This window comes from Meles meles, chromosome 18 (genome assembly GCF_922984935.1).
Source record: "Meles meles chromosome 18, mMelMel3.1 paternal haplotype, whole genome shotgun sequence".
NCBI lineage: Eukaryota > Metazoa > Chordata > Mammalia > Carnivora > Mustelidae > Meles > Meles meles.
Window position 1 is genome coordinate 23,851,197 of NC_060083.1, and position 26,852 is coordinate 23,878,048.

General features: G+C 55.1%; 2 protein-coding genes and 1 pseudogene across 2 annotated transcripts; 1 reads left to right on the forward strand and 2 right to left on the reverse strand.

Moving 5' to 3' along the window:
• Positions 1–1,741: 1,741 nt before the first annotated feature.
• On the reverse strand, positions 1,742–17,230 carry TRARG1 (trafficking regulator of GLUT4 (SLC2A4) 1). Its single transcript, XM_045985758.1, has 3 exons — positions 16,680–17,230; positions 5,711–5,843; positions 1,742–4,076 (listed from the first exon to the last, which is right to left on the reverse strand). Exons 1-3 carry the CDS (start codon positions 17,064–17,066, stop codon positions 4,063–4,065), a joined length of 534 nt encoding a protein of 177 aa, XP_045841714.1. The 5' UTR covers positions 17,067–17,230; the 3' UTR covers positions 1,742–4,062.
• Positions 17,231–18,184: 954 nt separating this feature from the next.
• On the forward strand, positions 18,185–18,308 carry LOC123930308 (annotated as a pseudogene).
• A 6,899-nt stretch (positions 18,309–25,207) lies between these two features.
• On the reverse strand, positions 25,208–25,870 carry BHLHA9 (basic helix-loop-helix family member a9). The gene has a single exon (XM_045986243.1). It carries the CDS (start codon positions 25,868–25,870, stop codon positions 25,208–25,210), a length of 663 nt encoding a protein of 220 aa, XP_045842199.1.
• Positions 25,871–26,852: the final 982 nt, after the last annotated feature.

Sequence of the window (26,852 nt, forward strand, 5' to 3'; positions counted from 1 at the left end):
TCTAGAATTGGGTTGTGTCTGATGAACGATGCTTTCAGGCCTCAAACCAGGCACTAAGGCGATGTGATTGTGACTGGCAGAGCCCATGCATAGGAAGTGTCCATTCACCTGAGTCTTATTAAATTGGTAGGCTTACAACGGTGGCATTTCATCTTCATTTGGATCCCCGGGTTCTACTTCAAATATCTTTGGAAAGATCAGGAGAGGCTCCTGGTGGAGGCAACTTTCCTGCTCTTGACTCCCCTGACCTTTGTCCCAGGTTCCCCTCCCAGCTGCCCTCATCTACTGTCTTCCCCTGCCTCCCGCAACGAACTCTCTTCTTCCTTCCAGAACTTTCCCTTTAGGTCAAAGTTCATATGGTCCAGAGAGCTGGTGCTTTTCATCTTGGTGTCCTCAGGGTCCAGTACAAGGCCTGGTATCTAGTAGGTGCTTAATGTAGAGGCAGCTGGAAGCCGAGTGAGGTAGAAAGCCCGCTGTGACCACCGGGCTGAGTGCAAGAGGGCTCAAGAGACGACCCACCTCAAAATGGCCATAGGCCCTAACTGACCAGTTACAACCGGGTGCAGTTCCTAAGATTACCAAAAAGGAGAACATTCCCCATGTTCCCATGCTGCCTCACTCTGCCCTGTAACTATGGCCCCCTCACCACCACCACCTTACCACAGGGCCTCTCCCTCACTGGCCTGCCCGCTGCTCCCTCCCAATATATTCAGTATATTTCCATCTCCTTTGTCCTGCCTTGGGTGGATCCTTTCACCGCCTGCACCACCAGCCCCCATCCCCACATTTGCTGACCCCCCCATCCGATCAGAGTGCCCCACACTTAGTACAAGTTTGTGGAAGAGGGAGGGAGGGGGCCTCGCCCAGGGTCCTTCCGGCAACCTCCCTCCCACTCCCAGGCAAAGGTTGCTGCTCCCTTCTTGGCTCTCCCAGGAACCCCGTCCTCCCCCCACTGAAACACCTCCGCGCTGCCCTGGTCTGAGTTGTGTCCCTCCCGAGTTCCCATGTTCAAACCCTCCCCCTCAAGCTGATGGTATTAAGAGGTAGGAACTTTGGGAGGTGCCTAGGTCAAGAGGGTACTGGGATAAGTGCCCTTATGAAAGACACCCCAGAGGGGGAGGGAATGAGAGGGGAGGCGGTGTCTCTCTGCCCATACTCACCTTCCCGCTTGGCCTGCCCTCCAGCAGCCTGGGAAGTGGATCCTTCCTCCCACCTCCCCCCACCCCCCTGCAATTTGCCTTCCTCTCACAGGGCTTCCTCTCTGGGTGGCAAAGCATGGCAGCAAGAAGCCAACTTCGGGTCAGCCCCAGGGAGAGGGTTGTTCACTGTGCATTCAGTACCTTCTGTGTACCAGGCATCGTGAGACCTGGGACAAGTCTCTGAGCCTCTGTTTACCAATCTGACCCCCGTGTATGTGAAACCCCAGCATGTGCCCTGCTGTGAGCAGGTGTCGCGCTCCCGCTCTCTTCTTTCTGTGCCTGAGGTCCTTGTTCAGATGCAGAAAGGGCCCCTGAAGGACGGTGGGTCCAGTATTCCTCACTGGAGAAACTGAGGCCTGGGGAAGACGAACTTGCCCAGGGGAACACCTCGAGCGTGCCCAGGCTGTCCACTGCCCAGCTCCCGGCCCCGACCCTGGAACCAAAGGTTGAGTGCACTCCCTTCCCTGCTCCCTGTTGTTGGAGACCCCTGGACCCCAGCGGCACAAAGACACAGGCCCACGGGGCACATGCACTTTCAGCTTTATTTCTTTCCATGCCGAGCGGTACAGAGGAGCCGACTGGAGAGTGTGGTGCCGGGCGGCGGCGGGGTGTAGTTCTCGCTGCTTCCTCTGGGACATGAGAGAGGCTGCCCCAAGCTGGAAGACTGCTGGGTTCAGGCAGCCAGGGGCAGGACCCACGATGGAGCTGGGAGCAGAGGGGTGAGGCCTCAGGGTGCCAGGCTGCTTGTGGGTGGGCAGCAGGGGAGTCAGGGACCCACCTTCCCAGTCTGATCTCTGTAGGGTTCCTGGTCCTTAGGCTTGTTCTCCTCCCGACAGAGGGATCAGGCTCCTTCCACAACCCTCAGAGCCTCTGAGCTCCGTCTGAGCACCTTCCTCTCGCTGGGGTGCTGAGCCTGGGGCCCCGGGGCCTGGCCAGAGGACCACCAACTCATGAGCCACCATTTCCGTAGACCTCATGACTCACCTCCTGGCCTGAGCTGCCTTCGCAGATGATACAAATCCTCTGGGCTCTCTTCTTCCCTCCCCCAACAGGGGCATTGCTATTGTGGCTTCAGAGGTCTTGTAAAGCAAAGCCAGCCCCTCGTTTAGGGTCTGGAGAGGTTGGTGTCTGCTCCCCAGGTGGGGAACTGACGTAGGAACACAGGCCCCAGAAGGATCCTGCCAGGGCCCCTGGGTCCTACACCCCTCCCCTGCCACGAAGGCCCTCCTGGAAGGCTCAGAGCTGCCCTTGAGACTCCTGGTAGACAGAGCCTCTGTACTAACGGACTCCCTCCCAGCAGTCTCTGAGGAGTGTCGGGGAGACAAGCAGAGGCCCTGCGAGCAGGCACAAGGGCCCTGAATGAGTGCGGGGGGGGCGGGGGGGAACAGTCTGCCAGCCTGGGGCTGGTCTGGCTGCGGCTGGAGAAACCTGATGGCTGGGCAGGGTCCCCCAGGGCAGGAAAGCCTGGAGCTTTCCTCTCTGAGAGTCTGGGAGCTGAAGCCAGCGAGGTAGGTGGGCATAGGAGGGGCGCCTGTGGGCAGATCCTGTGCAGCCGAAGCCTCGGGAGAATCCGGGGGCCGGAAACCAGACAGGAGGTCAAAGGACCCTGCTCAGTCCTTTCAGGTGTTCCATTAGGTCCTGAGACAGAGACCATGGTGTCGCCCCTGCCTCCGGGCATGTGAGTGTGCCCAGGGCCTCCTACTACCCCAAAGACTGGCCTCTTCAGCCAGGCTCTTCCCTCTGTCTTAGAACTCTCTAGACCAAATCATATTTCATAAAAACCCTCTGGCCCACTCCCCTGTTTACAGCCTGGGAGTTCCGGGGAAGTCCTTCCCCTAAAGGTGGCCCAACCCCCTCCCCCCACCCAAGAGAAAGTCTTTGTGCTTTGTGGATGGCCAGGGGCTCAGGGTAAGTAAGGCATAGAGAGCGTCTGGTGCTGCTAGGCTGGGAGCCGGGGCCCAGGCCCCACCTGAGCACCCCTGCATGGGGCCCCAGTGTGCAGCCTGGACCATCAGGGAGGCCATGGCAGGAAGGGAGCTCAGATCCGGGCTCCTCCTCTCCTGGCTGAGCGGGGCTGGGGTCAGGCCCCAGGCGGCTGCCCAGGGAGCAAGGAAACAAGAGGCAGACTGGGTCATCCAGGGAGACATGTTGGGACAGGAGTTCTCAGCAGAGATGCTCCTGAGACTGAAAAGCTGGAGATTGTCTATGGGTCCTGCAGTTCCTGATCCTGTCTTCACCAGCCAACCTCTTGGTGTTGCCACCTGGTATGCATGTAGCTGTCACCTCTGTCCAGACAGCTGCTCATCTTGGGCGCCCAAGGGGGGTTCCAGGGTGGACGCGGAGCAGCAGCGGGCCCCCTGAGCTGGGATCGCAGGAAGCACGTGGCACGAGGCATGCAAATAACTCTTTTTACACCCTGTCCCCTTGCCCCAAAGAAAAGTACAAAAGAGCAAGTCCCACAGCTTGACTCCGGGTCCTCAGACACGTGGGGAGTGTGCAGCTTCTCTCCTGCCGCGGTCCGGTCCCTCTCGTCTCCGTCTCCTCTGCGGGGCTGGTTCCCCCTCCAAGAGGCAGTGTTGTGGTGCGGTGGATCCCGGGAGACGGCGGGGTGAGAAACCAGCCAGAGCACAGAGGCCAAATACAGGGCCGTGTCCAGGAGATTAAACCCCATTATTCATTCTTGGCGCTTTTTCGCATCTGAGGTGGGCTGACAGTGGGGAGGCCTGGGGGCTTCCCTCCAAGTCAGTGCTTTGGGAGTACATGGACGTCCCTGTCCTGTCCTCCTGCGGGAGAGGGGGCGCGGGAGCGTGGAGACCTCGGGCTGCCCAGGGCCGCCTCCGCCAGCGCAGCGCCCTGGTCTGTTTCATTTCTTCTGCACTGTAACGAGAAGAGCAGTCGTGGCAGCGCGGAGCTCAGAACAGGGCTTCAGGCCATTGTTTGGAGGATTTGGGGTTTTGATTCCGGGTGGGAAAGAGCACTAGGGTCGCCTGATCGGGGTCTCTTGGTGGAAAAGAGCTCCGACTTGCTGCAAGGAGACAGCCTCTGCTGTGGGTTCGCGCACCATGGGACACCCCCCCCCGAACAAAGAACCATTGAGGCCTGAATTTTAAAAATTCCTTAAATGGCTTAAAAAGCCATTCCCTTTGCCAGTTTGGGTTCAGCAGGGGTCATTTGCCATGGACAAAGTTGTGGCGAGCTTGACAAGGAGGAGACAGAGAGGGGGCTCCTGAGCTAATGCCCGCGCTGGCGGGTCCCCCCACCCCATGTAACTGCCCTGCCGCCAGCCCCCCAGAGAACTTTATTTTATTTCAGACACTTGGACAGTGGGGGCTGTGGGTTTTAAACACAGGGCAAGCTGATTACAGACTTGACCTCTTCTCCCCTCTCCAAAGTGGCCAAATTTGCCCGTGACCCCACCACTGAATCCCAGGCTTTCCACCCCAGGTTGAACCCCTGGGTTCCAGATCAGTGCCTCCTTTAAGGACAGGGCCAGGAATCTTATTGAAATGCATATTCTGATTCAGTGGCTCTGGATCGGGGCCTGAGACTCTGCATTTCTGACCCTTTCCCCAGTTCAGCAGCCGCTGCCGCTGGTCCACGCAGCATGTCTGGGGCAGCAAAGTCTTTAGGGGAAGAGCTTAGACTGACTAGTGCAATAGGCAGAGAGGCTTGGGGTCCTCTCAAGGCGGGTGCGTGCAGGGAGGTGAAAGGACAGTGCCGCCCCACAGAGCCCAGACCCTCAGAGCTATGTCGGCCCATTGAGCCGCTGAGAGTTTGCTTTGAAAAAGGTGCCCCCATGGGTGCCTGGGTGGCTCAGTGGGTTAAGCCGCTGCCTACAGCTCAGGTCATGATCTCAGGGTCCTGGGATCGAGTCCCGCATCGGGCTCTCTGCTCGGCAGGGAGCCTGCTTTCCCCTCTCTCTCTGCCTGCCTCTCTGTCTACTTGTGATCTCTCTCTGTCAAATAAATAAATAAAATCTTAAAAAAAAAAAAAAAGAAAAGAAAAGAAAAAGGTGCCCCTGCTTGGTTAACTTCCCTGGGCCAGCTCTGGGGGCTCACAAGAGGGTTACTGCCAAATCCCATGACATGCATTGTTTATGTCTGGTCCCTGCTGGCTGTCTCAACAGGAATGCTTGCAGGGAAAGCCCACCATTCACCAAGCAACATCACAGCCATGACCTTGGGTGACACTCTCAAGGCTCAGCCAGACACAACTCTGGCCCAGGACCCAAAGCCCTCTGAGCTGGGATAGGAGCTGGCCACCTCTGCTTCCCAGGCCTAGGCTCTTTGCACACCCTTTTCTAATGATCCAGGCATAAGGCAAGGCAGAAGCCTGTCCCACTCAGCTGGGTCCTGCCAGGGATAGGGTCACTTCTCAGAGAGGATCAGCCTGTGTCCCCTACAGGCTCTTACACCGTTTCCACCGCCCTCCCCAGGGAGCTGGGCTGGGCCCTTCTGTGGTCCTCATCCCAGGCAAGCCGGCTCGCTGAGCTCCACGCAGCTGGGCCTCACCTGTGAAATTGACAGTCACGGCCACGATGATGATAATGATCCCCATGATGATGAAGGTGATACTGAGCAGCCGGGCCAGGCGGCCCAGCCTCCGGGCGCCGTCCAGGTCCCCCTGTTGCACGCTACTTCGGGACTGCAGAGAAAGGGTGGCAGAGACCTAAGGAAGGCTGTTCCCAGCAGACTGGGGCGGGGGGGCGCCCCTTGCCTTGGCCTCCAGAACCCACCCAGCCCCCACTGCAGCCTCTATTCCAGCACCCATTGGGGTTGGGAAGCAGGCTTCTCCCGCAGAACTGGCCTGGACTCAGGAGGCTCACACCCCTTGTGGGAACCCCCGGCCGAGCCTGCCCCTGGCTGGAAGCAGAATCAAGCAGTGCAGGGCACTTGCTCTGAGGACGGTGAGTGGGCAGGGTGGCGGGTGGCATGGTGGAGCCCGAGGGTCTGGGAGGGTGGGCCGGGGCCAGGTCATGCTGAGCAGGCGGGAGCAGATAAGCCAGGCCTCCCTGGGCCCCCGTCCAAGGCTCACTGCTATGGCCACACTAAGGAGGCTCGTTGGCTTTTTCTGTGGTCCGAGGTGCCTGCCTCCTTTCCTCTGTGACCCTCCTCTTCCACACCAGGAAAAAAGCATCATTGATCCTCCCTCCTCCTAGTTTCCACCCAGGAATCACATCCTTGTTCAACTGAGCCGACTTCCGCAATCTGAAAGGTTTGAACTTGAGAGGCTAGGGTGTGTGGGGAGCCACACACGCCTGGCTTTACAGGGCCCCGTTTGATACTTCACTCTTTCTCAGTGAGCTCAGTTTTTCTCGGCCTTATTTAATTTTGGTGAAAGCAGGTGGGTGAGCGGGCGGATGGCCAGAAAGGATCTTGGGAGATCCTGGAGTGGCTCGGTGGGGCTGTGTCCTAAGCATGTCCATGGAGGTCCCACACACACCCCTGCCCATCACGGTTCAGGAGTCAACCAGCTGGCCCGGGCTGGCCTGTGACCTTCAGGCAGGAGTTCCCTAAAGGTGTGACTGCTTTCAGGGTCTTAGGCCACTTGTTTGGTTATTTTATTTTCCAGTTATTGGAAGGTCCTGACTTCGCATCGAAATGTAGTGGAGTCCCTTGATGATGGTGGCATTGTTGGTGATGAGGATGATTTACTGAGTGCTTACTTTGTGCCCGGCAGCTTGCTAAGGACTGTACCTGAACAATCTCACTGAGGCTCAGAACCATCCCGTGCGGTTGCCAGTGTTGCCCACTTTTAAAGACGCTGAAGTTCAGGGAAGATACCCTTCCCCTCACTGTTCTCTTCAGGAGGGCACCCCTGTCTCCCAGGTCCTGTCCTTTTCTCTTCACAGAACCTAACCAACCCCCACCGCACCCCATGTCTCCCTGTCCAAGCTCCTCCCAGGACAGAGCCACCTCCTGCCACACTGTTTGATGCCATCAGATTCGCTTTGCCTCGGATCTGCTCCTGGACTCGTGCTCCTCTGCCCACTTGCCCCATTACCACAGCCTGGAGTCCAACCACTCGGTCACAATACCTGTCCCTTGCCACCCTGCCGATAAGTTTCCTTTCCTGGTCAGTTTCATTGCAGTCCTCCCCAGCTGCCTTGCACCTGCCCTGGGTCCCTGCCACTTCTCACTCAAGCACAGCAGCTTCCTGAAGATCCACGCCCCAGCTCTATGCTCTCTTCACCTCCATGCCATTCCCTACACCACCGTTCCACTCCACAGAGATTTATGCTGGACCCTGTGCTAGGGCCCTGGCATGCAGTCATGGGTGGGATCAGAGAAGAGGTGGAGAGTCGGGGGCTGATGCACGAGTTCAAGGAGATGACAGTGGCTTAGCCTGCGACCCTGCCCAGCAACTTCCATGGCCCCCCACTGTTCCCAGAACAGTCTGAATCCAGGTTAGCTTTGCACTTCCAGATTTTATCCTCTACTCTTCCCTTCCACAACCTCTGGACTCAGCCAGTCTGATCTCCTCCGAGTCTGAGCACCTACTGGTGCAACTCTCCTGCCCGCCTTTCTGCTCCCCTCAACCACCTGTCCACATCCTCTCCATCCTTCAAGGGCTTCTGGTGGGAGAGAAGCAACTGGGGAAGGGGAGAACGGTGAGGTCAAGAAGGGCCCTGACTATCACAAAATGGAATCTGGATTTTGTCTTGTAGGCATTCGTGGGGGGCCTACAACTGGGCGACTCTATAGACGATTTCATCAAAACAGGAGAGGGGCCCTGGGTGGCTCAGTCGTTAAGCATCTGCCTTCTGCTCAGGTCATGATCCCGGGGTCCTGGGATGGAGCCCTGCATCAGACTTCCTGCTCAGTGGGGAGTCTGCGTCTCCCTCTCCCTCTCCCCCTGCTTGTGTTCCCTCTCTCGCCGTCTCTCTCTGTCAAATAAATAAATAAAATATTAAAAAAGAAAACAAGGGGCAACTGGGTGGCTCAGGTCATGATCTCAGGGTCCTGGGATCGAGTCCCGCATCGGGCTGTCTGCTCGGCAGCGAGCCTGCTTCCCTCTCTCTCTCTCTGCCTGCCTCTCTGTCTACTTGTGATCTCTCTCTCTGTCAAATAAACAAATAAAATCTTTTAAAAATAAAAATAAAAATAAAAAAGAAAACAAAACAGGAGAGAAAAAGATCCAGTCAGAGGGAGAGGCTGAAAAGACCAAGAAGTGTTGGGTGCCCCAATGTCCCAGGGCAGCCGAGAGAGATCTGAACTTGGGCACAGGACTGAACTACAGGAGCAGAGGAGAGCGCTGCTGTCCTTGGAGACTAGACAAATATGGGTACAGGTGGTGTCACACCTCAACGGATCTGTAGGTGGGTGTGGGCAGAAAGTTGTGAGCATCCACGCCTCTGGACCTCAGGGTGCCCAGTGACAATGGGCAAGTGTCATCCAGTGAGAGGTGAAAGAGAAGGTGGGTCTGGCTTGAGGCATGGGCGGGGCTCGGGCAGGAGCCCATCCTGAGACTCACAGGCGAACCTGGACCTGGCAAAGACCTGACAAGGAGCAGGTGCAGCCTCCCAACTCCCTAAAAGGGCAGCCTGGAGGGCAACACAGGTTTCAGAACCAGACCTCCTGGGGGCCTGTCCCCACCATCCACAGCTGACTGATGACCCTGGATGAGGGGCTTCTCTCTCCTCATCCTCAAATATAATCACGTATCGAATTCCTGACCTTTCTTGTTTTTTTAAGGTTTTATTTATTTATTTGACACAGAGAGAGAGAGATCACAAGTAGGCAGAGAGAGAGGAGGAAGCAGGCTCCCCGCTGAGCAGAGAGCCCGATGCAGGACTCGATCCCAGGACCTTGGAATCATGACATGAGCCGAAGGCAGAGGCTTTAACGCACTGAGCCACCCAGGTGCCCCAATCCTAACGTCCCTCAAGCATGTCCCTACCTCTCCAGCTGACCCCACTGCCCCAGCCCACTCCCACAACAGAGTTCATCTGGAGACTGCACCAGCCTCGTCCTCATGAGTCTCTCAGCAACAGCCTTGCCCCCAGCCAACCTCTTCTCAACAGCCATAAGCCTGGTCACACAGCGCCGCATAAAATAGATACATTTTTTAAATTAATTTTTCCTATTTTTTTTAATTTTTAGAAATTGTTTTAAGTGAGCTCTATGCCCAACGTGGAGCTTGTACTCATGACCCTGAGATTAAGAGTCGCATGCCCTACCAACTGAGCTGGCCAAATGTCCCCAAAGGGACACATTTTTATGGCTTGGCGCCTTTTCATGGACTGCTGTCTCTGCTGGAATGCCTTTCCTCATTTCCGTGTTGCTACCTCAGCAGCTCTTTCTCACCCTTCAAGGGGCACCTTCAGTCAAACTTTCCTTGATGCCCACGAGCAATTAGTCAGCCCCTCCTTGGGGCTCCCGTAGCATCTTACACCTGCTCTTTTCCTCCCTTCCCACCTCGTGTCATCAGTTCTTGTGTCGGTCTCTTTCCCTAGATTTGAAGACAGGGGCCGTTCAGCCTCAAGCTTGGGGTCCCTCTTCTGTAACCTAGAGACTGGCCCTAAGAGGCCTTCAGTAAGTATGTGAGGAAGTAAAGAATAAAAGAAGAGAAAAAGAGTACGAGTTCTCACCACTGAACTTAGCCAGTGGAACAGTCCAAGTGAATAGAAGATTCATGAGTGAAATGAAGGCGGTGGGTACCCGAGGAAAGACATCGGTTATCTGGGGGCGCCCGGGTGGCTCAGTGGGTTAAAGCCTCTGCCTTCGGCTCAGGTCATGGTCCAGGGTCCTGGGATCGAGCCCTGCATCGGGCTCTCTGCTCCGCGGAGAGCCTGCTTCCTCCTCTCTCTCTGCCTGCCTCTTTGACTACTTGTGATCTCTGTCTGTCAAATAAATAAATAAAATCTTTAAAAAAAAAAAGATATCTGTTATCGGGGTATTGGCCCCACCCACTAACCCACGCCACCTCCAGCTCGCTGCATGGCCAGCCCAGGTCACCGAACGAAGGACTTCAACACCAAGGAAACACCTTCCTCTTGGGAGGAAGAGGGGGCAACATACAGACAGGCTTCAGGAATTTCCAGGAAGTTCGGCCTTAGAGATGCTGGGGCTACCTTGAATTATTGCCAAGAGACTCATTCTCAGCTGTAAGCATGGCACACAGTGGGGAGGGGCACAGGGTTTGTGATGAGTCCTTCTCCTCACTTGCCAGAGAAATCGTTGTGCATGGGGCAGCAACAATTCAGGACTGTGGAGAGAGGCATATGTGTGGTTGCCTGGGTAGGAGAGGTGGGGAGGGGAAGCGAGAGAGGGAGAGATGAGTTTTTCAGCCACTCTAAACCCAATCCCTCTTCTTTATCCACAGAGCCATCAGCCTGTGCATCCCAGTCATGCCTGTTCCTTTGAGCCGGAGGGACAACGTTGAGGAAGATGCACTGGGAATGGCCAGATGACCAAGGTAGATTTGACTGCACCTGCCTTGTTGGGTCATACACATTATGGGTCATACACTGTCCACATAAACCTCACAACTCTTCTGTAAATCTTAGTTTTCTGATCTGTAAAATGGAGAGAATAGCTGCCTTGAAGAGTAGAGCCCTACTTTTTATCTAGAAGTTTCTCACCACTAGCTGACACTCTTTTCCAAAGTCCCCCCATTAGTTCCCAAATGAAAAACCCATCCCTCGACCTCAGGGATGGAAGAAGACCCTTCATTACTTTTAATGAGTAAATTACTAGCTGCATTTCAAACCCCACTTAGTGGCATCCTCTTCCTCTTCTACAAAATGGCTCAAGTTGAAGACACAATGATAATTGCAGTAATGATTGTAAATGACTGTGAATTAATAGATCATTTGTGATTGCAATGGTTGTGGGAATGGTAAGGGAGAAAATGAATTCGGGTTAATAGATCAGTGAGGAAAGGCATTGAAAAAAGTCCGAGAGAGCTGGTAGGGCTGGGGAGGAAAGTGGGTGGGGTAGGGAAGGTTCTGGGGAGAGCTGCCAGTGGATGAAACCAGCCAGAGGAGGATGGCAACAGAACTTATTGGGAAAGAGCTTCCACCCCCCATGAGGCTCAGGCCAAGCCCCAGCAGGCCTATGGAGACCTGCTGACATCTGACAAGATGTGGTCAGCTGATCGCTGATGAGCTATTTGTCCTTCCACAGAGATGGAGCAAATCCCAGCTGGTCAAAGCCAAGGAATGTGCTTCCCCATGCCCCATTCATGTCCCTCTCTCTACGACAATGCAATTCTTACTGGAATGCCTGACTATAGTTGCTGGAGGGGATGTGGGGGAGTGTGGTCCTGGAGAAGGAGTTGGGGTAGCTGCTGTGTGGTGGGTGGGAGTGTTTGGGGATGCTTAGGACTTGGAGACATCAGCTGTTTGCCAACACATTGAGAAGTATGTTGATATTCTCAGCCACGCGTCTGCGTGCCAGCCGATCAGTGCTGGTTGGGGCTCAGCGCTCTTGCTGGATGAATGCATGAATGCATGAAAGGGAGCCTGCCACAGGTCAGTTAAATAACCAGGTCACCCAGAATGCCCAAGAAAGGGAGTGTTGAGCCACTCAGAACCTCTTCCGCACTCCTGCATATGGTAGGAGGAATCAACAGAGAAGGGGCTTCTCTGAGGCTTCCACCAAAACCACAGACTGGGCTGCTCTTCCCCCCAACAGTGGCATGAGGGCTAGCACTCATCTCCCCCAGACTGACTAAACTCAGAATTTGTTGGCCACTAGGGATCTGCCCTTTGCTCTAAGACTACAAAGTTTTGTTTGGTGTTAATGATAACAGTAACCACTGCCCTTTTTTATATGGCAGACTCTGTGCTGGGTGTTTTCACACATATTAACCCAGTTAATCCTCCTGACAGATTTATGGGATTGATGGTCTTATGACACCTATTTTACAGATGAGACAGCTGAAGCTACAGAAGGGGGTTGAGGGACTTGGACATGGTCACATGGCCTGGGACCCACACACACGGGTCTATCTGATGCTGATTTAAGCACTGTTGGGCTGAAAGCCCAGCTGAAAGCCTGGGGTCCAGCTCCTTTGGTGGAGAGGAGACCTTGCTGGCATTGGGAATATGGACATTTCTCAGCCTGACCCAGGAGTAGAATGGATGAAGGCAGCCCTACCCTGGCCACCTTGGGAGGGTCATTGGAGGCTGCTGTGCTGAGCAGGGCTGGCTCTGGATACCTGGGATCCCAGCGGCTCAGGCCGAGCCTCTGTCTAAGCCACAGTGGGAGGGACACTGCTGGCCCATTAGCCTCCTACTGACGGAGTCAGTAGGGATGGGGAAGGACAGCTGGGGGGTGGGGGACAGGCGGGGAGAGTGGACAGGAAGAAGGAAGGAAATGGATTCTGCCCTTCCTGCACAAATGCCCCAAAGGTTTGGCTTTCCTGGGAAAGACACACCATCCTTGTCCCTAGAGGTAGATGGAGGGCGGGGTCATGGAGACAACACTAGAGTCAGCATCCAGCTGACATGCCTCTTACCAGCTGAGTGACCGTGGGCAAGGCACTGCTGTAGTGTCTCTGTTGTCTCATGTGTTAAATGAGAATAATTAGCCCTTATCACGGGGCTCCCCTGGGCTCCTACCTCCTGGCTTCTCATGGTTCTCTTTGGAAATTCATTTCCACAACTGTACTCCACTTCGCCGCCACCCCACACAATCCCTCTGCTGAAACCTCAACCCCCGGCATCTCTCTCATGCCTCTCTTGCACAGCAGCTGTCCTTCGACTTCTTAGAGCCTCAACCTGTGACCCCTCCCTCTCCTCCAAGGTCATCACCAATTTCCCAGCCTCACGCCATCCCAGTCCAGCCTGATCCTTGAGTGTGCCACCTCTGCCCCCACTCACCAGCATCGTTCTGTGCCAGTGGGTCTACCCTCATGGCAATCCTGCCATCCCCAGCCTCAGGTGGGCCAATGTCCCATCTGTGACTCTGTACCAATAGCTGGAGGAAAAAATGCACAGGCTGATAACAACTCAGACCCATGGGATCCAGCCTCAGCAGAGCCCTCAGGCCTCTCTGTCCCTTGTCACTTCTCCTCTCCTCTGTCACCAGCTCCTTCTTTCTCAGCAAATGGCCTTGTCCTCCACATCCCTGGTGGCATGGAGCCCATATAGCATGAACTAGCTCCTTTTCCTTTGAGTGTTTCTATCTCCTTCTGCCATCATGACCTTCCCTGCAGGCTCCCAGGAACAGGGTCCTTCTTCGAGATCCCATCTCTGCACTCTTTATGAATGCCATCATTCACCTCTCTCCTTTTTGCCTAATGCTGTCCGTTACCAGGGTCACCGGGGGTCTGTAAATGGCCCAACCAGTGGACATTCCTTATTGGATCTGACCTCTGCACCGCATTGGACCATCCCTCCTCCTTTCAAACTCGCTCCTCTGTGGGTGTCTCCCCCTCTCCTCTAGTTTGCCTCCCACCCCCTGAAATCTTTTCAAAGCTCTTTCCTGTCCCCTTCCCTCTGTCCACCCCTTAAATGCCGCAGTCCCCAGGAGCCGGGTAACCAGGAGTGTGAAGAAAGTGCTGCTACTTTCACTTCAACAATCCTCTTATCAGTGCCCTCCTTCCTAAGCCATTGCTTGGTCCATACCTTCATCAGCCCTCCTAGAATCTCAAGAGCCTCCTATGGGGTCTCCCTGCTCCCAGTCCTACCAGCTCAAGCTTATTTCCCCCAGCACAGTGAAGTGTTGGTTTTAAAAGATGAATAGACCACATCATGCCTCTGCTTAAAATTTTTCAGGCGCTCCCCGGAGCCACTAGGATAAAACTTAAATTCCTAGAGTGAGTCCCTGCCCACCTCCCTCCATCACTATACTCTTGCATCCATAGGCCATGTCAAATACACCATGTCATCCATCTTCCCAAATGCCTAACATGGCACCTCATTGGTAAAAGAGGTGTGTTCGTTAATGGGGCACCCAATCATTCTCTACCACTTAGTCGCCTCCAAACAAGCAACTTGCCAGACAAATGAGTGATTGACTGAATTAATAAATGTATGGTCTGTGTTAACAACTCTTGGGTTTCCAGAAACTCTTTCTGCCCCTTGACAGGGTCTTGGTCCAGACCTCTTCATCTCTCACCTAATGCTCCTGCAAAAGTTCTTTCTCCCAGCTGCCAGGCTCAGTGGGGCCCCTCCCATCCTTTCTCTTACCCCACACCAGCCTCTCCACCACAATGGAAGCCTGACCACACCTCTCTCTGGCTCCAGATCTTGTGATGTAAATGCCAGGAGAAGATTGCCACTGGTCCCAGAGGACCACACGCTGTATGATTCCATTGGTATGAACTGTCCAGAAGAGACAAATCCATAGAGATAGAAGGCTTAGTGGTTTGTCAGGTCTGGGAGGGGTCAAGGGAGAGATGGAGTGATTTTATTTAAAAAAAAAAAAAAGGCATGGGGCTTTTCTGGAGGTGAAAAAAATGTTCTGAAACAGACTGTGGTTATGGTAGCGTGGATCTGTGAAAATCTTTGAATTGTACACTTTGAACAGGTGAATTGTATAAAATGTGTGTTATAAGTCAAAGCTCTAAGAAAAGCCCCCAAAAGCCATGATGGCTTCCCACCCCCGGCCAGGGAGACACTCAGGTACCACTCAGTTTATTGCTTATGGTGTAAGAGCCCTTGTCCTCAAGCCCTTTGTGTGGTTCATCTCCCTTTACCCTCACACAGCTCTCTAATGTAGGTGTTATGTGACATCCATTTTGCAGATGGGAATACTGAGAAGAGAGATTTCAGTGACTTGCCTGAGGCCCCACGATATGCTGTGGTTTGGTCTAGCAGGAGGTCGTCTTACAATGGGTTATAGGATCTGTTTCCAAGTTTCTCCCCACCGGACTGGAGGCTCCTGGGAATTGGTGATAGTGTCTGGTTCTGACCTAGCACCGGAATCCCCGCCCCTGGCCCAGTGACCTTCAGAACTGACTCGGGAAACTGAGAAGGCTGTAGAATTGTGCTGGGAGTGGGCTCAGTGGTCTCAGTCTGGGACCCAGGCGTCTTTGACAAAGGCAGGGTCTATCCAGTCTGCACACTGCCTCCCCAACAAGGAGATGGATTCCAGCAACTCTTCTCTCCTGGGTCCTTGTGTGGTTTCCCTCCCCGAAGTCTGTCTCCCCTCCCGGGGCTTCTCCCTGTAACTAAGAGGTTGGCCCCGCCCAGAGCTCCCGGCTGCACCCCTGGGACCTGGTTCTGCCCCCAGCTGCCTCCCAAGGGCAGCAGGCAGCACAGGAAACGCCTCAAAGACCCCCCCACCTCCGGCCCCTGTTCAGCCCTGGCTCTTGTGCCCATCCCAAGTCTCAAGAATGCCACCGGGGTCTCCTGACGTCCTGGCAGGTGGAGCTAGATTTGACGGGGAATCAGGGAAAGCATCCCCAGCTGGACACCAGGCCTCCATGGGGCAGAAGGATGTGTTTGAGGAAACAGGCACTTTCTCAGAGGACAGCCCTGGGGGGGCAGCAGGAGTGACCCCAGGTCCTAAGGACTTGGTGATAAATGACTCAGCAGGGGCGTCACTCCAGAGGGAAGCAGACAGCATCTCCCCGCCCTGTCCCCCAGCCCTGAGCAGCCCGGGGCTGGGAGTTTACTACTCCCGCTGTCTTTTTCCCTTCTGCCACTGCCTGCCTGGGCTTTCTCTCTCACACAACCCACCCCCTTCCTGAAACTCAAGTCATTTGCCAACATCCACGGACATTTTCTGGGGATCTTCTATAAGCAGCTCCATCCATACCGCTTGGTTTGGGGACAAGCTAAGATAGTCTACTCAGAACGCTACAAGGCACTTAAGTGTATGAGAAGCGAAGACTAGCCCACATGCTCCTAGGCAGGGCCGGCCATGCCCTCTGACACACATTCACCCCCCACACGGCCCAGACCTCCCCTACCCTAAAAACAGACTCAAGACAGATGCTGGAATCAGTGTGAGCACCAAGGCCCAGAAGGCCCCAGCAAAAACAGTCCCCCCCAGCTCCCTGAAGGAGCAGCCTTGGGGGAGCCCGGCCCCAGGGCCCCCTGCGTGTGGCAGGGAAGTCACAGCCGCTCTTGGAAACCAGCACTGGCAAAGGCCACTGGAATACCCAGGTGGCCTGGGGTGAGGGGTGGAGGCAGCTGGCTCCCCTCCCGAGAACTCGGGGTCCTGAGACCCCACACTGGCCCCAACCTCTACCGACCCACAGCCCCACTTGGGACGACACCCCCAGCAAAAGGCCAGCCCCCCAACTTGGCCACCTGTCTGCAGCGTAGAGTTTAGCTCGGGGTGGCTCCTGGGGTTCCCCTTCCCAGGAGGGTATGTGCAAAGTCGCTGCCACGCAGAAGAGCAGAGAGGAGGGAGGACAGCAAACAGAAGGTCTCCGGTCCGGCCCCCTCTCCAGCAGGAGGGGCGGTAGGCCTGGTGAGAAAGGGAGGCTTCCCCCAAGCCCCCGCCCCCAACTCTGTGTTCCACACGCCCCAGGCAGAGGGTCTGGCGCCCACTGAGCCCTGGAACGGAGAGCCACACTTACCATGATGGAAAAGATGAGGGGAATCAGATTGAGAGGCCACACGGGGCAGAAGCAGGAGGCGATGGCGAGGATGAGGTAATCTTTGGGGACCTCTTGGTCTTGGGCAGAGGAGGCAGTGGCAACAGAGGACGCCCGCCTAGAGCTGGCCCGAGAGGCTGACCAGGGCAGTGCGGCTTCGGCGCGCCCCTCCGATACCGCCTTGAAGGGCAGGCCGTGGCCGTTCTGCTCCAGGTCCAGGGCCCCCGAGAGGGATGTGGACAGCTTCAGGGGCTTGTCCTCCTTGCCTTCCACCTTCGTGAGGAGCTTCTCCATCTCCGGCAGCTCCAGCGGTGAGGCGGTGCCTGGCTCCTGGGCTGAGGGAAACTGAGGCTGCCCCGGGTTGGCCATGTTGGCTTGGGTCTGGGGTTGCTCCTGCTTCAGGCTGAGACGCTCGGCTGCAGAGGGAGCTCAGCACGCCATGCCTCAGCCCAGACTGGGGCCGCCAGGTCGGGGGCTGAAGCGTCCCCCAGGGGAGCGAGGGCAGGGGTCGGCTTCTCCGGGCCTCTGAAGCCGGCCTGATGCCCCCGCGGAGTTTCGGGAAGCTGGAGCCTTCAGATCTGTTCAAGTTCGAGGCCAACTTTGCTGGTGTTGCTGACAGCACAGATGGGCAGGGAAGTGACAGAAAGCAGCTCAGAGAGCAGAGCAAAGAGGCTCCTCTCCCGGGTGAGGCTTAGGTTAAGTCAGAGAGAGGAGAGAGAGAGAGAGAGAGAGAGAACACACCACACAGCCTCCCTCCCTCCCCACCCTCCTCCGAGATGCTTTTCCTTTTCAATTCCCTCTCCCCTGAGACCATGCAGTGTGCTGCCTCAGCCCAGCTCAGCCCAGCCCAGCCCAGAGGGACTTCGGTGGGCCTCTCCTTTCCACTGCAGCCACAGAGCCCGCCTCTCTGGTCTGGGGCTCCAGATGGGGGAAACAGACCCAGTGGGTCACAAAGGAGCTTGTCTTCAACCGTCTTGGGAAACGCAGCCCTCTCTCTTCTGGAGCGGGTCACACTTCCTCCTATCTCGGCCCTTCCTCTTCTCTCGCAGGCAACGCGGAGCCCCGGACCTACCCTAGGGCATCCCACCTGACCTCCAGCCCCCGGACGTGTCCAGATCACAGCCTGGCTCCCTCCTCCAGGAGGAGAGGGCAGACTAAGCACCAAGGAAGGATCCTGCCTCAGTGGGTCTCTGAGCATCTCACCAAGGGGTGTTAGGAAGGAAGTGTGGGTCTATCTCATGCCCATCTGAGCTTTTCTGGGGAGCTTTTATTTATTTATTTTTTAAAGATTGTATTTATTTATTTGAGAAGGAGAGAGAAAGCATGAGCAGGAGGAGGGGCAGAGGGAGAAACAGGCTCTCCACTGAGCAGAGAGCCCCTATGCCGGGCTCGATGCGGGGCTTGATCATGACCTGAGCTGTAGGCAGATGCTTAACCTACTGAGCCACCCAGGCGCCCCTCTGGGGTGCTTTTAAAAAGCAGCAAAGAGCTTTGCGCAGTGGCAGTATCGTAGCCAATGAGGTTTATCCGAGGCGCGATTATTGCTAATTGAAAAAGCAGCAAAGATACTCCTGTTCAGGAGCTCGCTGGTCTGAAGGACCTCAGTCCTGGGAGTCGGTCCTCTCTGATTATTGCTGTCGCTCTTCACTCCCTCTCCTGTCTTCTCCCTGTTTCAGCCTCCTCCTCCAGGCTCCACATCTCCCCTGTCCCCGATCTCTCTCTCGTTACAGTGTTTCGGAAGCGTGACTTGGAATCCCTGGGTGTGTTCCTGTGAGTGTGTTGGGGTGGGCGGTGGAAGAGGGTAAGAGGAAAGACTCTAAGCCCCTACGGTCATGCAGGTTGGGGGGTGGGAAGGCAGAAACAGGATGGGGTCGCAGAGGTTGTGGGGTTTAGATCCTCTGATATCCCAAATGTGAGGCCAGAAACGGAGGAACACTCCTCTCAAGCAGACATCAGTCCCTTGTCCTGGTCCTGGAGCCGGTTTGGAGCAAGAGGAACCACTGCAGTGGAAAGAAATAGCTTTGGTTTGTGTGTCAAGCTGGGTTCTGAAATGTTGCTTCCAGCAAGGGCTGTGCCCAGGTTGGGGGGGGGGATTTGGGGGGCAGGGGAACAGGGCATAGAAGAGCCATGTGCTAGGGGCTCAGGGGGAGTCTGGGGAGCTGAAAAGGTTCCAGAGGCTCATAAGTTTCGAACGTATTGTGTGGCTTTGGCACACATTGTCAAGTTTGGTAAATCTGAGTATATTAAATTAAGAATTTTTGCTTCATATAGGAAACCCTTTGTTGTTTGCAAAATGCAAGCCTCCGGGGTAGGCAGTGAGAGAGAGAACTTCCCCTCATCTAGGTTCTTAAAGGAAGCTCTTCTTCCCCCAGGCCAGGGGTGGGGCAGGAGAGTGAGCTGGGCTTCCTTGACCAGGAACTTCTGGAAATGTGCTAGTGTCTTTTTAAACATGAGACCTCATGCAGAGAGTGGGAAGTTGGGTGCCTGGGACCCCTAGACTCCAAGTCAGTTTCCGGCTTGGACAGAATTCTGTATTACAGCTGGAAGCTGACCCGGGGCCCCCCCATGGGGCCTCCGGCTGTCCGGCCTAAAGAGACCATAGCCTCTGGCCCAAAGGTGGCTCTTGAGCCGCTGAAATATAGCTGGTTCCAACTGAACGTGCTGTAAGTATAGAACATACTGGGTTTTGAATACTTAGTACAAAAAGGAATGTATAATGTCTCATGAATACTGTGTACATTGATTACATATTAAAGTAATAATATTGTTGTTACACTGAGCTGAATAAAACAGGATTAAAATGAATGCCAGCTCCGTCTTTTGGCCTTTTAAAAATATGCTGACTAGAAAATTAAAAATTAGGGGCGCTGGGTGGCTCAGTGGGTTAAAGCCTCTGCCTTCAGCTCAGGTCATGATTTCAGGGTCCTGGGATCGAGCCCCACACCAGGCTCTCTGCTCAGCGGGGAGCCTGCTTCCCCCTCTCACTCTCTCTGCCTGCCTCTCTACCTACTTGTGATCTCTCTCTGTCAAATAAATAAATAAAATAAAATAAATAACTCTTTAGAAAATTAAAAATTAAAAAATGGTTTGTATTACGTTTCTATTGGGCAGTGCTGGCCTCGAACAAAATGAACCCAACATAAAGGGGTCTTACATGACTTACATGACTTATATGACTTAATAAAAACACTAAGAGGAAAAAAAAAAAAAGCCAAGAAGTCCCCAGGGTGGCTCGTGGCTGTGAGGTTGCAGGGTGGGCTGGCTTTCGGGGGTGGGGGCGGGCCAGGCTTGCCCCCTCACTGTGTGCTGCTGGGCTCACGGTGCCATCTAGTGGCCTGGTAGTGAGGAGGGGAATGACCAGAGGTGGGGTTGCCTGCTCCCCCACTCCCCCTACACCCCCCTCCAAGGGGAAAAGCTGGGAGGCGCCTCAGGTTGGGGCTCCCAGGCTGGGAAGCCCAGCCTAGCCAGCTGCTGGGTCTGCAACCTGCAGTGGCCGCATCCCCACACCCCCTACTCCCAACTAGGTCTTCCACAGAGGCCCATGGGCCATACTCATCATCCAAAATGGGTTTGGGCGGCAATCCGTTTCCCATAGACACAGAGCTTCAGACTTGTAACGTGAAGATTTAGGGACTCTGGGACCGGTTTCTGCAGAGCAGTGAGGTGCTGGGCTGGCCACAGCCTTCAGAAGGGGACATGGGGCTCCTCCAGCTCCACCCCCACGAGGTCTGACTGCCTGCGGGGATTTGAGCTGTGAGCCCCTGCAGCTAGACAGATGGACTGACCTTTCTGTTCCACTGCTGCCGGGCCTGGCTGCTGAAGAAAGTCACTTCCTTCCCTCCCCCACTTTCCTGGTGTGGCTGTGAGGTCCCGGGTGCCGCAGGTGTACCCCCCGGCTCCCTTGCCAGGGTCTGGCCCAGTTACAGCTGGCTGGCTGAACCAGAGGAAGATGCAGACAGAAACCACATGCCCAGTGTGTCCACATGAACACTAATTCCTACCTCTGTTTGCCCTGGGCTCAGCTCACCCCCTGCCAGGAGCATCTGGGATCTGTGTGAGCACACGTGTGTGCCCACAGCTCCCCCCCCCCCGACACACACTGTAAAAAAAACTTGATGTGGGACGTCTGGATGGCTCAGTCAGTTGGGCATCTGCCTTCGGCTCAGGTCATGATCTCAGGGTCCTGGGATCGAGCTCCACATCAGGCTCTCTGCTCAGCGGGAAGCCTGCTCCTCCCTCTGGCTCTGCCTACTTGTGCTCTTTCCCTGTCTGTCAAATAAATAAATAAAATCTTTAAAAAAAAATAAAATTTGCTGTTTTCCTGCTCCTATCAGCAAGTCCCCAGGTTTCACCTCCGGTGAGGTCGCATCCCTCTGAAGGCACCCTCTCCGGATGCTAGGATCACTGTCCTTGCTCAAAACATTTCCCTACCCCTCTTTGGAAGGTGCTCTGAGGAAACAAATCTTTCCCCTTGAAAAGGCAATTATGAAGAACCTAATAGATACTAACTCTGTTTGCATCCCTCCAAATTCTCTTAGGGTATGTTCGTGTACCTACATGCCTGTCTCCAGTTAGAATCGTGGGCACAGACCATTTTGCGATCTGCTCTGCTAACTCACGATTTTCACTCTATTAGAACACCAGAGTTTGCTTTGCCAAGCCTCAACGTTTGGACATTCGTATGATTACAAATCTCTCCCTGTGCCGTGCCTCTGGGGCTGCCTTTTTGCAAACAGAGTTTTTTCAGATTTGGATGACTCCCTTGGAGTCTTTTTATTGTGACTTTGCCCATTTTTTTCTACCAGAAAAGGAACAGAGATGCAGGACAACTAGCAATCTATAAATGTGCCCTTTTCTCCACACCTCTGGTGACATCAGTCTGTCGGTTGTTACCTATTTTTGCTGGTGTGTCTCCTTTATTGCTAGACAGACAAGGTACTGCTCCCCGTGATGGAGGCAACGAGGATAAAGGAAGGGCCTGGAAGGTGCAGACTTCCTACGAGCAGCTAAGAGACCTTGTGTATGGGAGCCCGTCGTGAGCTATGGGGCTGCTTCCAGTGTGTCATTCTTCTCTGCCCCCCTCTCCTTCGAGACTCTTCCAGTGGGCGGCCACTCTCAACCTTATAGATACAGGATTTCTCTCTTTAGGTATACTAGCCCTTCGTATCTTTTTTTTTTTTTTTAAGATTTTATTTATTTATTTGGAAGACAGAGATCAGAAGTAGGCAGAGAGGCAGGCAGAGAGAGGAGGAAGCAGGCTCCCTGCTGAGCCGAGAGCCTGATGCAGGGCTCTATCCCAGGACCCTGGGATCATGACCTGAGCCGAAGGCAGGGGCTTTAACCCACTGAGCCACCCAGGCACCCCTCCTTTTTTTTTTTAAGATTTATTTATTTGGGGCGCCTGAGTGGCTCAGTCATTAAGCATCTGCCTTCGGCTCAGGTCATGTTCCCGGAGTCCTGGGTTTGAGGCCCACTTCTGGCTCCCTGCTCAGCAGGAAGCCTGCTTCTCCCACTCCTCCTGCTTCTGTTCCCTCTCTTGCTGGGTCTCTCTCTGTCAAACAAATAAATAAGTAAAAATCTTTTTAAAAGACTTATTTATTTATTAGAGAGAGAGAGAACATGAGCTGGGGAAGGGGCAGAGACAGAGGGGGAAGAGAATCTCTAGCAGATTCAAGGTGTTCTGGCCCAGCAGATGCTAATGCGTCAGGGAGAGGCAGGTGAACCAGCACATACGCATACGCACACACAAACACTCCCATGTCCACGTGCCTGTATAAGCGGTCACATAAGGTGTGGATGTCAGAAAATGTTTATGACAAACAAACAATAAAAAAAAAAAAAACAAGAAAAAAACCCTTTGAGGGATGCCTGGGTGGCTCAGTTGGTCAAGCATCTGCCTTCAGCTCAGGTCATGATCCCAGGGTCGTGGGATCAAACCCCATGTCGGGCTCCTTGCTCAGCCGGGAGTGTTTCTCTGTCTCCCTCTGCCCTTCCCCCTACTTGTGCATGCACGCTCTCTCTCTCTGTCTCTCATTCACCCTCAAATAAATAAAATCTTTAAAAAAAAAAAAACCCTCTTTAAATACTAGGCAAACACCTAACAGCATGGAAACACACACACATGTGTGCCCTCAAACAAGTAGTCCTGATGAGACAGTAACTAATGTGTTGTGGACTTGAGTTTATAAAACACCTTCCCAGGCATTCTCTCTTTATAACAACCTTGTGAATAGAATATGTCTTAATAGCGTCCACTCAGTGAGTGCTCACAGGGCCAGGCACTATGCTAAGTGCTTGAAATGCATTCTCTCATGTAGTCTGCGCAACAGCCTATGATGTAAGTGCTTATTTTAGTCCGTTATACAGAACGGAACACCAAGGCTCAAAGCCCTCAGGTCATTTGCCCAAGGCCACTCAGCTGGAAAGTGCAGAGACTGAGAAGTACTTTCATATCCCTCCCTGCGACCTCACACATCTGCTACACGTGCGCGATTCCACCTGCAGGGGGCGCCCTCACCATGCCTGAGCTGAGCTGCCCTCGAGCCAAAACACTCACCTCTTTCTGTCCTGGAACTTAAGAAAGCAGGACTTGCTGGTCATTTTACTATGTTTCCAGGGCATGAAAACCTGGAGCTAAAGCGAGGCAGAAGCCCTGTCCAGACTGGTCATAAGATTATAATAATATACAAACAGTAACACCTTCTGTTACGGAACACCTTCTCCTTGCCAGAAACCGTACATTCTGAACGAATGTTAACCCTGTGTCAGCGGTGAGGGACTAGAGTTGAGTGATGCCATGGGTTGCGCAAGGAGTGAGGGGCTGGGCGGAGGTTGGACCTCAGGATGGTCTGGCTCTTTCCTTTCCACTATCAGACTGTGGCACTGCCTCCCCACAGATGGAAGGCTCAGTGGGCAGGCTGGAGCCAGATCCCCACATTCTGTTGCTGGTTGAACCCTGTGATTCCTCTGCCCAGAATCAGAACCTTCCTGGGGATCTGTGCTACAGACACCTGCCCTGTGGGATTGGGAACCCTAACACCTATGGGCTGGGGACAGGAGGACAGGACACCAAGTTTGCCAGCCAGTGTTTTGCTTGCAGAAAGCATGATATCTTTAATTATGGCCTCACCTTGACTGTTTGGAGGACTCCTTGCTCATCTGTGGGTTTATACGCATCTCTCCAGCTTCTGTGATGTCCCGCATTCTGAGCTGGGTCCCTTTTCTTCCCCCAGCTGGCAAGTGTCCTGCTCTCCAAGGAGACCAGAGAGCCCTCAGGCCACCCCTCACATCTGGGTTCTCAGCGTGGCCAGCAGCCGCCCATAGATCAGCCCATCAGCATGAGTGAGGCCAGAGATCAGCTCAGGAGGGCTCAGTGCAAATGCTCTCCAGACCTCTCAGGGAGGGCTGGTTGTGCCTCCCACTTTCTCAGCAGAATTGGCCTGAGGCAAGGCCCTCATCTCATTCCCTTAACCTCTTCCCCATAATCTTTCCTGATTCTGTGTCTGCCCCCTCATCATAGAGGCCCTGGCTGCACTGGACCCTTTTTCCCTGGGAGCTCCAGGCACCCAGGATCAGGGTACAGGCGGGACTTACTGGCCTCCCGTCCCTGGTCTGCCCTAGGCTTCCTTTCCCCGAGACTGGCGCAGACCCCACGTCCCCTAAGACAGCAGCTCAGTGGGGCGTCCCATCCAGAGATGAGACAGACTGTATCCCTAGTCTCTTGGAGCCACTCCCCCTCTTCAAATAATGTCCTCTCTCCCACAGTGCTCCTCACGGTGCTCAGCCACACTGGGATCTTGCCATTGATCAGTGCCCCAGGTACATACCTACCTATGGGCACCGGGCCCTGGGCCTGACATTCCAGAGTGAGCTCCCAGGCCTCAGGCCTTTCTGCCACCCTGGGCCATCGGGCCCAGAGGACACCTGATAGCAGACAGAGATGATAGCTTTTCCGTTTTTATTTGGTTCCTTCCGTTGCTTCTCTTACATCACAGACTTGGGGGACTGCCGCAGGCAGGGATGTGGATGCCACATTGTCACCAGACGACACCGGGTGTCACCCACACTCCCCACATACAAGTCCCCCTGTCCGAAAGCTCCCTTTTGCCTAAAACAAAACAAAACAAGACAAAAAAACAAAACCAGCAAGAGAATATAGGGCTCAGAGGCACAGGAATGCGAAGTTCACTTTCCAAGAAAAGGTCATCAAGTCCAAACAGAAGAAAGAGCCCGGCAGGATCCTGCTCCTTTCCCAGAGCCACCATCCCAGGCTGGGATCAGGGCGGCGAAGACGGGTGCTGGGAAGTGCAGCCCTGGTCTCTGGTTCCCTCCCAACTGGCAAGGCTGCCTCCTCTCTCTCTCTCTCTCTCTCTCTCTCTCTCTCAGGCCTCAGCCCTTCAGTTTTTCTCGGTCCAGGACGTTTTTAGCAGTCTTCCCTCCTGTAGCCATCCTGCCATTGGCGGTTCCCTGGCCGGCCGGCCTCCAGACGCCCCGGGTCTCTGCGGGGCCGGTTAGCAGTGCTGGAAGCCCAGCCCGGGGCCAGCACGCAGGTGCCCCCGCGGCCAGGCGAAGGGAGCCCTGGGACCTCGGCGCCAGCTTCCCGTGGACGCCTGAGCCGAGCCCTGAGCCTCGGCCCCTCCCCGGGGCCGTCCCGGGGACATGTGCGGGGAGCACGAGGCGCAGCCCGGCGCGAAGGGGCCCGCGGACGGCGGGGCAGGCGGCGGCGGCGGGCTGGAGTCCGCATCCCCGCTGCCCCCGGGGCGCGGGGCCTGGCCGTGGCACTCCAGATGCCCGCAGGGCCAGCGGGGTGCAGGGCTGGAGCGCAGGACCAGGGAGAGCGCCGCGATGCGGTGGATGGCCCTGCGCAGCGTGGCGATCTTGGAGAGCCTCTTGCCGCCCAGGTCGTGGCGCAGCGCCCGGCGGAGCGCGTTGAAGGCCTCGTTGTAGTCCAGTATGCGTTTGCGCTCCCGCACGTTGGCCGCCATGCGCCGCGCCTTGGAGCGCACGGGCCGGGTGCGCGTCCTGCCACCCGTCGTCTCCTCCTCGGCCTCGCCGTTCTCCCTCAGCACCCCAAAACCCCTCCCGGCCTCCAGGCAAGAGCCCCCCAAGTCCTCAGAGGATCCCTCGGCCCCCTTGAGGCCTCTGAGGCCTGGCCCTGGCCCACCTCGGTGCATGGCCTTCCCCAGGCCTTGTTGCCCCGGCTCTGGCTCAGGGGGCTGACAGTCCACCTTCTGAGCGTTGACTCCCGCAGGCTGGACACTCCCCAGACAGGCCCTCTCTAGTTGGGCTTTATGGCACCACGTGGCTCTCCACCCTTCCCATCCATCCATCTCCCCGCTCCTGCTTTATTACCTGCCTCCAGGTAGGCTGGCGAGGGAGGAACCGGGAGGAAGGAAACAACCAAGGAAGGAAGCTTGCAGATTCTTGTACGAGGGGACCAGACGGGCAGCCCGGCCACGCCCAGGGCAGTGCTCCAGCCGCCAGGAAGAACTGGCTCTGCCTCACTCCAGGGCCTCTCTCTGGCAACCAGGTTGAACGTTGTACCTTGCAGACCCTAAATACAGTGCCAAATTTGGCCTCTTGGACCGGAGTGCTGATAGGGGCACTGTAGGGTCACGGGGGGGGGGGGGGGGGGGGGGGGGGGGCTAGGTGAGTGCATTTCAAGAACCTTGAAAGTTCTTATCAAGACCTGTGGACAACACAGACATGCATAAGGGACCCGTAAGGAGGAGACATATCTAATACAGCAGGGCCCCGCAAGTAATGGGGACTTGGAGCTTCTTGCTTTTTCAGCTACCAGAGTGAGGCTGGCTGGGGTTCTAGGTTTGGGTTTTGATTGGGCCTTACTCTCCCTCTACCTCTCTTTGGCTGCCACTTCTGAAGGCAGAACTGGACGGAGTCAGCAGAGGTGTGATGGAGATGGTCTTGTGGTCCTCCAGCTCCCTTCGTGGTACCCGTTGGGGCATCTCTTGGTATTCAGGGCCCTTGGGCCCCTCTGTCTCGTGACACAGCACTGCCAAGTTATGAACTCAGTGAGCCCATCCCACCCACCCATTCCTGGGGATTTGAATTTTAAATAGAGTCTCAGAAAAAGAATAGTACTTAATCCTAGAGAAAAACCCTCAATACAAGTTCAGGCATCCACAAGAGAGTTAT